We start from the raw sequence: 15,031 nt of genomic DNA, 5'->3' as shown, positions 1-15,031 counted from the left end.
CGGCTCCAACCTGTCGATATCCAGAAAGGGACCACCATACACAGCGTAGATGGAGCAAACAAATTAATGCTGTGGTCATGGAGTGTTACTACCTGAGCAGCCCAGTAGATGAAAATGGTGCTCAAATTAGGGGTTACCGACAACGTATGTATCATCATCGGAGAGAAAAGGGATTGTTTCAACTCATGGAACAGAGACTATGTGATCAAGCCAGAGCAATAAGAAAAAATTGTTGGTTCACAAAAGTAGAGCTTGAAGCTTTCAAAAGACGGGTCATGGAAAATAGCAGCAGAGATAACAATGAAAATAGAGTTCTTACTAATAATAAGAGTAATACTATAGCACAGGAAAAGAGCAGTGGTAGTTTATTTGATGAGAGACATATAGATGATCTAAAAGAAGACAATAAAACTAATGGTGACATGACAAATGAACAAAAGGCAATCCACGACAGAATAAAGGTAAGCTTACAGAAGAACGATAGCGACATTATTTGCAACCTTAAAAAGGTTGATCGATGGAAATTGAACCAAGAAAAGGAAAATGTCAATATCTCAATGTGACAAGTGATTGTAACAGATAATGATAATATTTTATTTGTCATAGAAACGAAGGGGACATTACAAAAGTTATCTATACTATGGGGTTTACATAAATTTTGGTGAGGGGTAAAACGGGAATAAAATAAAGCCTATATATCGTATGTATAGACATGAACACATGGATCGAGGGATAATCAAAGACCCTATAGATACCAGATCAACCTGACTACTACGGCAACTGCCTTCTATCTGTCGTTCTCTGATGTACGGGCGCATTTCATAATAGTTATCCACCTTTTCACAAATTCACCTGAAGTGAGCATTTCCTCCTTTACTCTCACATTTCTTTCCCAATGGAATATGAAAAAATCGATTAAGGCTTGACTGAAGAAGAAACGAGCTGCCCTTATCTTTTTCCAACTTCACACACTACATAACCACTTTCATCAAAACCACCGATGAGAGGAAAATTATCTGCTCTGCCCTATCACGTCTTCCCTTGTTGTGAAGGACAATTCCACTAATCATTCACTCATAAAATATCGCGTGCCAAGAAGCGTAGGCTACGACAAACAATTGTATAAAAACAAGGAAGGGTACATGACTTTGAGACATTCAAAATTGATATATATTAGATAGGGAATAACTATATCTTTTAAACAAACAGAGCAAATAAGATAAGATATAATCAATATAATATTTGCAGTGAATTGAGTGGGAAACCAACTTTTACGTTGTAGCAGAGCACTTTGCAGCTCTGTCTACCTTCCGTTTCTGTGTCTCTTCAAGTTGGCACAAGTTCTTCATTGTGTTCCTCCTCGTCGTTAAGTAGAACCATGTCGATTTCAGCTGTTATCTCAACGGCTGTGTAGAATTTGTCATCTGATTAGCAATGGACTCTCTCTGAATGCTCTCGGAACCTTTAGTTTGAATTAAATTTTTCCATTTTTGCACTTATCAGTTTTGGCAGCAGCCACATTTGTTCCTCATCATCGCAAGACGTAGGATGATGCTATTGTATAGGGAAAACTTCCCTCATAGTTGTTAGCTTCCAGCGCTAAAGATGAGGTGAGTTTTTTTTTTAATTTTTGGTGTTGGACATAAAGTGTATTTTTTTATTTATCATCATCAGAGCTGGGGGTTATAGTTTCTGTATCCTGCTCTTTTTATAATGTTTGCACCCCCTCTTCCAGTTTCTCGTATCCCCTACTTTTTCTACTTCGCCGAAAAGGAAGCGCTCTTACAGCTACATCTTGTGTAACACTTGGGCATTTTTGTCCGGACTACCAGTTGCAGCGCTTTCTTTCTTCATCTACATCGAAGACAGAGTGCAATTCCAGGATGGCTCTGACGTCTTCATGCAGTCCCCACTCGATTACAGGTTTTTGGCCATCTCGGCAATCACTATCTGTATTGCAAACGTGATAGTGAACGACATGACCAAATATATCTGTGCCTGTGATTTGCGTTCCACTGTCCCAGATATTGTGGGACGACTGTGAGCAGGTTTGAGAAAACTGTTGTCACGCCAGCTCCACGTCTTGAAGACTAGGCATGTAATCTCAGATGATAATACTTGATATATGGAAACCACAATATTCTATGTATTGGAGGGAGATTTCTTCATCTGTGCCCTTATACTAAAAAAACTTTTTCTAAAGGCAAAATTATATGCTCTTTTTCCTTGCCTTTCTTCAATAAAGATATCGTGATATATAGAGATGAAACTAGGTAAAATCATTTAGTGAATTCTTTAGATTACCATGGATGTAGCAAATCAAGTTATCAAATTAATTAAAAATAGAAAGTAAATAGAGACATTGAATTTTAAATACTGAATTGCTTGTTATCTGATTAATTATTATTAATTAATTATTAGTATGGGTTTAATTATTACTCTACTAGAAATGTCCTCCATTCTTCTCAATGTTTAGCCTCCTGGAAAATATGTAATCAGCGATGGAACAATATCAATGAAATCAAAGTTCCATCCAAATTACTGCATATTTGAATGTGCGCGACCTAGTAATTAGGTTACTGGACTTAGAATTGTCAGGTCGTGGGACTTGGTGGTTCATTTATATTCTTGTATAAGGCATTTTATTACATGTTGCTTCACTCTACTCAACTGAAAATGAGTTACATGTACTGCAGATTAACGCCTTGCACACTATTAGACCAAAATCTTGCATATTCAAGATGTTAACGACCTTTGATAGCTACGGCATACTGCAGGAGAATGAATTACTGTATACATAGTAATTTAGTGCTGAAAATATAAATCAGATTGAAGTAAATTATACTCAACTTACATCAAATATTGGTTTCAAGTTTTGACACAAGGCCAGCAATTTCAGGGTAGCGGGTAAGTCGATTACATCGACTCCTGTGATTATATTATCGAAAGGATGAAAGGCAAAGCCGACCTTGGTGGAATTTGAAGTCAGAATGTAAAAACAAACGAAATGTTGCTAAGCATTTTGCTTGGCGTGCTATCGATTCTGCCAGATCACCTCCTTAGTCCTTTCAAATATTAAAGAGTAATAAGTAAATAAACATAATATTCATTTAAACTATAGTAAATGGTTACCACTAATGTAAATTGCAGAAATTTGGGAACAATCTTTATAGTGTACTTAGAAAGTAAGCATCGCGTGAATATTTGGCAGCAAAGTTTGGTTTGTAATCAAATATATTAAGTGTAAATTTTTACATACCTGGTTTCCATTTTGACCAACACTTAGAGTCCGTACAAAATATTTAACAAATTCAAGCTGTTTTTCGAAATCTGTTTTACGGATACTGGTTGAAGAATCAAGAACAAATACGATGTCAGCTGGCTCGGTACATATTACAGGTGTGATTGCTGAAATCATACATATATGTGTATCATTTGTTGAATAATCCTTAAGTAAATTATTAATATTGAGGATATGTATAGTCACTTGAAGCAAAATTCAGTGTATTGCAGAAGGGATAAAAGGAAATGAAGAGCCAAGTAGGATTGGAACTCAAAACATAACAAATGTAACTAATAACTGCAAAGCATATTGCCCAGTATTCTTTCGATTCCGAAATCCACTACCTTTTGTCAATTATTCATATGAAGGTTAACCGTTGGCACCGACTGGCTTCTTTGTGTGCGATCTATAAAGAACTCAAGCTATGCATCCAATTTTTGCATTCAATATAGTTTGAACATTGGTTTTGCTGTAGAGCAAGCAACGTGTAAGCTCAAAGTAAAGAAAAGCTGTGATGAATTTCTGTCCTCAGTAAAAAGTATTTAACTTCACTCACATTTCAAATACTCCCATGAAATCTGCTCGTATGTCCGATACGATACCCCTTCTCTCTCCTTCACTAATGTAAATTTCTCCCTCATAAAATACTTATATTTTAATAATGAAAGCGAAAAAATATATATTCTAATATTTTATGAAAGAAATTTAATTTTGCATATATTTATTAAGTAGTTCAGCTGAAGTTGTTGTAGTAAGTAAATATTTTAGCAAGTATGAAGTGTAATCTATGATCATATGGGTTTTAGAAACTCTAGCAAGCCTGAATGTCTGAGAATATTGAACACAGAGGAACTCGTTTCACTTAATTGTGCCGTGAAAATTAAGCCTGAAAAAAGAATAATTAGTCGATTTGAGAAATACATATAGAAACGAAATTTAGTTCTTACCAGTCGTAGTTGTTCGATAAATCTCTAGAAAAGAAATAGAAACACTTTTTTAAACTACAAAATGACTAATTTTAAAGTTTTAAAACTGTGATGCATTTCTGTCCTCAGTAAAAAGTATTTAACTTCACTCACATTTCAAATACTCCCATGAAATCTGCTCGTATGTCCGATACGATACCCCTTCTCTCTCCTTCACTAATGTAAATTTCTCCCTCATAAAATACTTATATTTTTATAATGAAAGCGAAAAAATATATATTCTAATATTTTATGAAAGAAATTTAATTTTGCATATATTTATTAAGTAGTTCAGCTGAAGTTGTTGTAGTAAGTAAAGGATCTTGTTCAAAACGGGGACACCAGTATTTTCTTAACGAAACACTTTGAAACTTGGGACACTGGTAGAATGTGTCATATAAAACATCTTTTTCTCTTAGTCTTCTTAACAAAAAAACGTACATCGCAAGTTATTTCATGTTAAAGTTGTCGTATTTCTGTAATTTCAGCCAATGACTGACGTCCATTCAGCCGTAAAAATTAAGTGCTGACTACGTAAACAAACGATTCTCAAACGATTCTGGCGGTGATAAAATTATTATTTCCTTGTCAAAAAATGGCTGAAGCATATTGGCAGTAGCTAATAAACCTTTCTATTATAGGCACAAGGCCTGGTTTTTGAGGGAAGGAGCAAGTCAATTAGGGTTAGGGTTAGGGTTAGGGAAAACGAACACACGTGTGTTGCCTCTCTGCAAAATGTCAGAAGTAATGGAGATTAAATACGCTTTACACCGCTTAAATTGCCAAAGGAGTAAGTGTAAACAGCTGAATACTTGTCAGTGATTGGTTGAAATTATCGAAATAAGACAATTTTTTACATGAAATAAATTCGAATACAAAAATTTTTTCTGTTCTATAACACAAAATAAATAAGTATACGAAGTTTGAAAGTCTTTCGGTACCAAAAAACACTACATAAAACATAAATGAAAACTGGTGCCCCCGTTTTGAACGGGATCCTAAGTAAATATTTTAGCAAGTATGCAGTGTAATCTATGATCATATGGGTTTTAGAAACTTTAGCAAGCCTGAATGTCTGAGAATATTGAACACAGAGGAACTCGTTTCACTTAAATGTGCCGTGAAAATTAAGCCTGAAAAAAGAATAATTAGTCGATTTGAGAAATACATATAGAAACGAAATTTAGTTCTTACCAGTCGTAGTTGTTCGATAAATCTCTAGAAAAGAAATAGAAACAATTTTTTAAACTACAAAATGACTAATTTTAAAGTTTCAAAACTGTTAACCGCTTCTTAAAAAATTAAATATTCAAAAAGTTCTTTATATCTACGCTATGTTTCGATGACTTCAAACTTCACTCATTATCCATTGTTTTATTCCGGGCTATGTACATGCTAGCTAACTCGATACGAACATCATATCCTCATTTTTTATCTAGTAACAGCCTGTTGTTTTACGAACGGAATACATAATATTCTATTTTACTGCTATGTAATCACGAAAAAGATAAAAGTAACATTACTAAGAAAAACTTAACCGTTTAATGAAACAAAAAAGAACCCCTATTTTTTAAATTTTTATATAGTTGTATTAAATACATACTTTCCTAAAAACACTTAAATCAATAATTTTTAATTGAAACAATCCTTGTATTGCCAACAATTTATCTCTCTCTTTTTTTGTTAATTTTGCTGTTTTAACGCTTGGATTATCTACATCCTCTAAATATGTTAAGGCGACTGATTAGCAGATATCTATAGGTTAAGAAGATCCTCAACTCGACTGATATCATCATATAACTGTTCACTTAATTTTTGTCTATGGAGATGACAAACACAGATTTGATATAAAAATTACGTCTTATAATGGTGTCACATTTTGGCACAAAGCCAGCAATTTTGATTACTTCGTCCCCAGTATTCAACTGGTACTTATCGACTCCGAAAGGATGAAAGGTAAAGTCGACCTCGGCGGAATCTACGTCTTCTTATAATAAAAGGGTATATATCGGATGTTTGCATGTTGATACGGAGAATTAGCAAAATGCGTACGGCGTCAACACCAGCAATTTTACTAACACTTTTCTGTGTCAATTGCAGAGAGTGCTCTGTAATGTATATATGTGTGTGTGTGTGTTTGTGTGTGTGTGTGTGTGTACGTTTGTGAGTGTATGTATGTATGTATGTTTCAGTAGTCAAGATTTTAAGAGATTTCGAAAACTGTAGTGGGTAAAGAGCTACTTGGTCCTCATCAACACTCCTAGAAGTTTTTCATGGTTTCTGTCAAATTCTTCAATTCTAGTAGTTGAAATAACTCTTGATGGCAGTCATTGTACATTGATAAAACCATTCATTGAATTTTCATATGCATGTTGCTTGGCCAGTTTCTGCAAAAATCAGCAAATGTTTTGTTTGCTTATATTACAACGAAAGTTCCTACCTATCTAAGAATGACCTGGAGTGTCCGTCTCTGAGGAGGAAGATTATTCTGAAACATCAGTGTCTGGCGGTTCGGTGATGTCATTTAGCACAGGCTGAGTTTTTGACATACGAATTCATTAAGGAGAACGAATTTTGTCTCTAAGATGAAATCTTACAGCTAGTACTATTGTATATTCGTAAATACATTATGAATTATATACACATCGTTATTTAATTTCAATATTTCTCTATTTATCAACTGTCTTATGAATGATATAATGTTTTGTCAATAATAGATTATATCTTCAATTTTATTCCATAGTTTTTCAGTCGATTGTCTTAGAAATAATATAGATTTTGTATGTAAAATTAGATTATGTCTTCGATTTCATTCCATAGTGAAACGTTACATACGTTGACCGTGGAGAAAAAAATTAGATAAATTAATATGAAAGATTCGGTTTTAGACAACATTATTTACAATAAAGCGCATCATCTCTTTTGCGTCGGCTTGACACGACGGGCCTCGAATTTTCTCTCAACATGGAGATACAGCAGCTACCTCTTCTCTTCGACTATGCGGCTGTGCCCATCCACCACACGCTCAGACGAGACAATTTACCTGCTCGGCGCATTTTAGAGTGCTTCGGAAGATCCCTCTTAAGATCACCCCGAAAGCGGCTTGAGTGTTTGTGGCCAATGTCCTCGCATCCTCAAATGGAAACGCTCTGTACCCCAGTCGACCCATTCAATGGAAATGGCTGTTCTATTTCGGTTTGCTCGTCCTCAGTCTCCCTGACATTGATACAATGATTTTAGACTCCTCATTGTTAAGATTGACATGAAAAATACCTTCAACTCTCTGCGTCGCGACCACTTGATCGAAACCTGTCTTAGTCGTGCCCCGTCTGCCTACCCGCTAGCTTACTTGCACGGGTCTCCGAACATGCTTCTCATTGCATATAAGGTCATACCATCTTAGACCGGCATTCAGCAGGGTGATCCAGTAGCTCCCTTCTCTGCGCTCTCGGGTTGGACGGCATTGCTCGAAGCATTACTCCTTCTTTTAATGTCTGGTACCTGGACAATGCAACAATGGGTGAACCCGAAGAAAGTGTCTGCCAAGATCTCCGATCAGTGGTTCTCGCGCTGGCGAGGACTAGCTTCTTGATTAACTCGTCCAAGTTCATTACTCCACGAGTTGGAGGTGACATCGAAAGAGGACGTTCTTATCCTTGGCTCACCTATCCTCCAGTCTGCCATTCGCCCCACCATCAGGTCCAGTCTTTGAAGCTCAAAACTATGACAAGTAAACTGAACCTGATAGCCGTCCGTCCGGCATTCTTTCTATGAAAGAACTGTTTCACCATGCCAAAGCTTCTATATACTTTCAGCAGTGCCCCTTGCTACAGCCATACATTTCTTCTCACAGATCTTGAGGCCTGTTTTGTACAGAACGCTAAGAAGATATGCAGCGTCCGGTTTGACGACACTGAATGGCAACATACCGCCTTACTCGTCTATGATGGCCTCGACTTCCGATGTCACAGGCTTTACCGGCATTTCTTTCGTTGGTGACCTCTTGCCATGTTCCCATCAAAAGGGTTTTCCACAACACAACTGTACCTACTGTGATCAGGTAACGTGAGGTGTCCTACGCAACATGGAGCCAGATAAGCCTTCGCCTTCCGGACGCTCATTCCCCTCTCTCCTTTGTTGACGTCCGGCCTCCACAAAGCAAGTAGGATGCCATCCAGTACAACATTATCTTCGACGAGCTGGTACGCTGAATTGATCAGCACCGTCTGACATGTTTTTGATCGATCTCCTAGCCCAACAGCAGTGCCATCACTCTCGAATGACATTCACCTGGATAGCGAGTGTTTGCACATCGGTGTTTCATCGAAGTTTGGCCTCAGGATTTGTGAGTCTTACAAATGCTGCTGCCTTCCCAGCTCGAGTCCGCGAGATGGACAGTAGGGAAAGTAAAAAGTTAGACGGCATGTAAGTTTTCCCGTTCCACAGTGGTAGACCTCCTATCTGGAATGCTACATGCTGCGACACCTCCAGCGGCAACCTGGTGTGTACGGCTGAGAGCCCAGGCTTCGTTGTTCGTCGGGCCGAGAAGGACAAACTGTCAAAGCATCGGCCGCTCTCTGACAGATTTGTGGTCGAGCCTCCGGCGTTTTTAGTCCCCGGACTACATCCCTGCTCACCGCTATCGAGGAGAAGATGACTATCAGCAAGTGCGAGCCCCATAAGTCGGAATGGCTCTTCTAGTGCGTCTTCCTCGCCATTATCCGGGGCAACACCTTTTCAGTTTTGTCCGCCGCGACCATGACACTGACTGACTATTTTTTTTTAGTTATAACTGTTGTAGTTCACTGGTAATACACCCTCCTTAATAACGAGTTAGTTATTTTACATCAATTACCCCTCATCAGACACATAATGCATTATATAGGTAGACCAGACATTTCGCATATATTTACATATATATTTTAGTTGCCTTTTTTTTTTCCCTTTCATACATTTCTTCTCTCAAACACACGCTCCCTCCACGTAAGAGTAGCATTAAGCAGCATACATCTTCCATATCCAGTTACCTTTATCAGTATAATATCGTTATAGATAAGAGATTATTTCTAGCAATGATCTCCACGAGTGTCACTGATGCAGCAGGTGTATTAAAGATGCAATGTGGACAACTTCTTTTAATAAAACTCTAGGTCTTAGAAAAATATGGGAGACCTATTCTTTTATTAATAATTAAATTTCTTTTTGGTTACTCAAAAAGTATTTATCGTTTTGCTTGATAATTGTACGTTCAATTGTTAACACAACCACATTAATAATTTTTTTGCGAGAATAGTATTTTGCTCTCTTTATATTTGTTTCATTCAGAAAGTGATATTAACTGATTTCAAATTTTGGCACAAGACCAACAATTTCAGAGGAGGGGCGAGTCGATTACATCGACCCTGGTTTTCAACTGGTACTTCTTTTACCGACCCAAAAAGGATAAAAGGCAAAAATCGAACTCGGTAAAATTCGAACTGAGAACGTAAAGACAGACGAAATGCTGCTAAGTACTTAGCCCGGCGTGGTAACGCTTCTGCCAGCTTGTCGCCTTAGAGAGTAGTAAAGAAAATTCGCGGCGGTTGCTGTACGAAAAGATTTAATAGATTAAAATCAAACAATTTATCTTAGTACTCAGGTTAAAAAAAGTGTTTGTAAAAAATGCCCGAAATATTTCGGGCAAATATATGATAATGTGTGAGAAGAAATTCAACATATTACTCTTTCTTACTTAAGTGTTTAATTAGTATATTTACTTAGTTACGAATCATCATTTTTTAAAACATTTTTGGTTGAAGAAAAAAGAAAGTACGAGGATATTCATGAAATGTTGCTGAGATTATTAGAGAATTTATCATATATATTCACTGAGAAATTTGCTTACATTAAAAATTTATATGGAGAGATCCCCATTGCAAAACAATAAGGATCTGAAAATGAGGATTAATATACATTTAATAGGATTGCATACATTTAATGCATTTAGTACATTCAATATGAAATCGAAAAAAGAAATAAAGCCATACCTTCGCATGTTGTGTTAAAGAATCTTTCTATAATACTCTCCAAAGCAGCGTAAGACGCAGTTTGTTTGAAATATGTATCCTTTGGAGAACTGGCGATGCCACGAATCTCATATGCTGCTATGTTCTCCCCAATGGCCAACGCAAAGACTTTAATACGAGTTTGACGATGAATCATGTTTGCTGCTTTCAAAGTTTCATGTGGTTTCTGAGAATTTCCATCAGTCAGAATAATGGCGACTTGTGTAACAGAAGATCGAGCACCATTTCCAGGTTTAAACATATTAACTAATTTTCTTAATGCCAGCCATGTATAAGTGCTTCCTGAGAGCTGTTGAATTCGACTGACTTTCTGTAGAGTAGTAGATTTGTCAGTAGATTCGTTCAGGTTAAAATTTATTTCTACCTTATCACTGAATGATAAAACTCCTAGTCTTGTCTGGATAAACAAAAAAATTAATAATAATAATAATAATAATATAACAACAACAACAATGATGATAATAATAATAATAACAATAGTAATAATAATAATAATAATAATAATAATGATTTCAAATTTTTTTCACAAGAGCAGCTTGAGAAAGGTGATTAAGTCGATTACATCGAACCAGTGCGTAACTGGTACTTATTTCAACGACCCCGAAAGGATGAAAGGCAAAGTCGATCTCCGAGGAATCTAAACTCAGAACGCAGTGACCAACGAAATACCGTTAAGCATTTTACCCAGCGTGCTAACCATTCTGCCAGATCGCCACGGTAATAATAATAATAATAATAATAATAATAATAATAATAATAATAATAATAATAATAATAATAATAACAGCAACAACAACAACAACAACAACAACAACAATAATAATAATAATAATAAATACTATAGGCACAAGGCCTGAATTTTGGGAGATGGGGCAAGTCAATTATATCGACCTCAGGGCGTAACCGGTACTTATTTCATCGAACACGAAAGGATGAAAGGTAAAGTCGACCTCGGCGTAATTTGTACTCAGAATGTAGCGACAGGAGAAATACTGTTAATCATTTTTCCCGTCGTACCAACGATTCTGCCAGTTCACCGCCTTAATAATAATGAAAATAATAATAATAATAATAATAATAATAATAATAATAATAATAATAATAATAATAATAATAATAATAATAATGAGTGAGAGAGTAGCACACACCATGAAAATGACGTTGGGGTACAAATATACGAAATGCAATATACCCATCATGACTACCAGTCTGATAAGGATATACCAGGCACATACATTACAACCATACCAAGACAAAACAATGTACATCATAACACTTCAAATCAGTTAAAATCAGAAGCCTATGAGAGCCACTGCCTGGTATTGCATCAGGACATTCTGGTACTGGATCAAAGCAATCTAGTACTGCATCAGGGAATCTTGACATCATTATTATTATTATTATTGTTCAGTAGTTTTATTTTTATAACGTGCTTTCACTTCACTACCAAGCGCAGCTCTGTGTGCCTTGGGTATGTGCTGTGGTTTGCTGTGATGCTCTTATGGTTACTGTATTGAAAGTGTTATGCGTAGGATGTGTGTAGTGCCCAGTAGTGCAATTTTCTGTATGTTATATATATTTGTAAGTCCTGGTGTTTTTGTTATGTATTTGTCTGAATATTTTTTTAATTAAACCTAAGGTACCTACTATGATAGGAATTTTTCTGTTTTTAGATTCCACATTCGAGTTACCTCTATTTCAAGGTCTTTGTATTTTGAAAGTTTCTCCATTTCTTTTAGGGAAACGTTGTTAACTGCTGGTATTGATACATCAATTAAAAAGCATTTTTTTTTCTTCATGATCTTTGCCAACTATATCTGGTCTATTTTCCTTAATTTCTCTATCTGTGTGTATTGGCATATCCCAGAGTATGGTTGCTTTCTCGTTTTCTGTGACCTTTTCTGTCGTGTGTTTATACCATCTTTTTTCTGTTGTTATTCCATAGTGTTGGCATAGCTTCCAGTGTATATAGGTCCCAGCTCTGTCGTGTCTGTGAATATATTCCGTCTTAGCCAGGACTGGGCAGCCAGATATAATATGATTTATTGTTTCTTGTCCATCTCCACATATTCTACAGTTACTTGTTGTTTCTTTTCATTATATATTTTTGGTAATTTCTGGCGGGGAGGCTTTGGTCTTGTGCAGCAATTAAAAATCCTTCAGTCTCTGCTTTGAGTCCTGAGCTTCTCAATCATTGCTGGGATTTTTCTCTGTCTATTTCTTTTGCATTTAGTTTAGCCCAGTATTTACCATGTAGGGGCTTTTCTTGCCATCGTTTTATCATGGTCCGTTGCTGTTCTAGTTTTAGTTTGGATTTCATTTGTTTTATAGCTTTTGTTGTTTCTTCTTCTTCTTCTTCTTCTTCTTCTTCTTCTTCTTCTTCTTCTTCTTCTTCTTCTTCTTCTTCTTCTTCTTCTTCTTCTTCTTCTTCTTCTTCTTCTTCTTCTTCTTCTTCTTCTTCTTCTTCTTCTTCTTCTTCTTCTTCTTCGTATTTGTTAGGTAGTATGATTTTTTGTTTGTATTTATCAGCTTCCTTAAATACTGAAAACAGTTTTTTGTTTTGCTCGTGTTTTGTGGCTATTTGTATTAGTTTCCTTGCTTCTGGAGTAGGTATTTTTGCAGTCCTATGGTGGTTATTTTATAATAATTTTCCAGCTGTATAAGACCCCTGCCGCCTTCTCTGCGTTGTTTATATAGCCTTTCTATGTCAGATTTTGGGTGGTGCATCCTATATCCTGTCATTATTTTTCTTGTTTTCCTGTCTATTTTAGATAGTTCGTTTAGTGTCCAGTTAAGGATATTGTAGCTGTAACTTATAACTGGGACAGCTAAAATGTTGATACCTATTATCTTGTTTTTAGCATTGAGCTCTGCTTTTAGTATTGATCTAACTCGTCTATAGTACTCTTTCTTTATTTTTTCTTTTATTTGTGTGTGTTGTATCCTATCTAGTTCATTGACTCCTAAATATTTGTATGGCTGGCTTTCGTCTAGTTCTCTTATTTCATTGGCTTTATCTAGTGTGATGTTGCTACTTTTAACTAATTTTCCTCTTTTCAGGGTTGCTTTGGCACATTTTTCTAATCCGAACTTCATATCTATTTCCTTGGTAAAGCCATGTACTGTCTGTAGTAGTGTTTCTAGCTCTTTGTCATTTCTAGCGTATAATTTTAGGTAATCCAGTTTCCAGCTCTTTGTCATTTCTAGCGTATAATTTTAGGTCATCCTTATTATTATTATTATTATTATTATTATTATTATTATTATTATTATTGAGTGAATGAGTGAGTGAGTGAGTGAGTGAGTGAGTGAGTGAGAGAGCAATACATACCATGAAAGTGACACTGGGATAGAATATACGAAACGCAATATACCCATCGTGACTACCCGCTTGATAAGGGTACACCAGGCACATATATCACAAGCATATTTGCGGGACATAGTGATTTCATATCAAGATAAACAGCGCATAACATTGCAGGTGAGGCTCAGTTACAATTTTCTTCGGGTCGAGTAGTCCATCCCGCTCAAAAGATACATGAAAAAGGTTTGTTTTAAGGATGTTGAACAAAACACCCATGTTCCTAAAGGTGAATTATGTAAACCCCAAAGAATTCTTCTCATCACATGGCTACGATGCTTCCCACTAATTCTGCTCATGATCAAAGATGCACATATCGTCAGCCACCAAGGTACATGCTCAACTGGTTAGGGTCAAACTGATAAGTAAATCTGTGGTATTGAGCAGAATATTTGCTGTAGACCATCTTTTATACCAAGACAAAACAATGTACATGATAACACTTCCAATCAGTTCAGATCAGAAGCCATGAGATCTACTACCTAGTACTGTGTCAGGGCATATATTATTATTATTATTATTATTATTATTATTATTATTATTATTATTATTATTATTATTATCTAAGGGGGCAAGCTACCAGAATCGTTAAGATGCCGAGCAAAAGTGCTTAGCATCATTTCATCCAATTCTACGTTCTGAGTTCAAATTCTGCCGATGTCGACTTTGCCTTCCATCCATTCGACGTCGATAAAAATAAGTACCGTCTGAGTACGGGGTCGATGCAAATGACTTATCTGATCCCCAAAATTGTTGGTCATGTGTCAACATTTGAAGTCATCATCATCATCATCATCATCATCATCATCATCATCATCATCATTACTATTATTAAGAAAGCAACGCATACCATCAAAGTAACACTGGAGTATAAATATACAAAGCCCAGTTTATCCATCATGACTACCAGTCTGATAAGGGTACACTAGGCACGTGCATCACAACCATATGCAAGCGAAATGGTGATTTCATATCGAGATAAACAGTACATGACCTTGCAGGTGGGGCCCACTTAGAATTTTCTTTGGGTCGAGTAGCCCATCCCACTCAAAAGACCTCTGAATTAGGGTTGTTTAAGGATGTTGAACAAAACACCTATGTTTCCAAAGGGGAGTTATTCAAACACCAAAGTTATGTGATCAGAGATGCACATATTGTCAGCCACTAAGTGACATGCTCAACTGGTTAAGGCCAAACAACTGACAAGGAAATATGTAATATTGAGCAGCATATTTGCTGTTGCTTATCTTTTATGCCAAAATAAAACATGTATATGATAACACTTTACATTTATTAAGATCAGAAGACGTGAGAGTCTGTGCCTGGTATTGCGTCAGAGCATTATTATTATTATTAT

The 15,031-nt window shown here is 36.2% G+C and overlaps 1 protein-coding gene across 1 annotated transcript in view; it reads right to left on the bottom strand.

Annotated features, from left to right (window-relative positions):
* LOC106879865 (collagen alpha-4(VI) chain) overlaps nt 1-15,031 on the bottom strand; it is a 90,437-nt gene that overhangs the window by 31,430 nt on the left and 43,976 nt on the right. The window contains exons 7-10 of the mRNA XM_089351006.1: nt 10,275-10,710; nt 5,443-5,466; nt 4,231-4,254; nt 3,260-3,408 (exon numbers count right to left, since the gene is read on the bottom strand). Of these exons, the coding sequence (XP_089207132.1) occupies nt 3,260-3,408; nt 4,231-4,254; nt 5,443-5,466; nt 10,275-10,710 (633 nt within the window). The remainder of the gene's footprint in view (nt 1-3,259; nt 3,409-4,230; nt 4,255-5,442; nt 5,467-10,274; nt 10,711-15,031) is intronic.

The sequence above is a fragment of the Octopus bimaculoides genome, chromosome 4, assembly GCF_046866305.1.
Source record: "Octopus bimaculoides isolate indiv1 chromosome 4, ASM4686630v1, whole genome shotgun sequence".
Lineage (NCBI taxonomy): Eukaryota > Metazoa > Mollusca > Cephalopoda > Octopoda > Octopodidae > Octopus > Octopus bimaculoides.
This window is presented reverse-complemented; position numbering and strand designations above follow the sequence as displayed.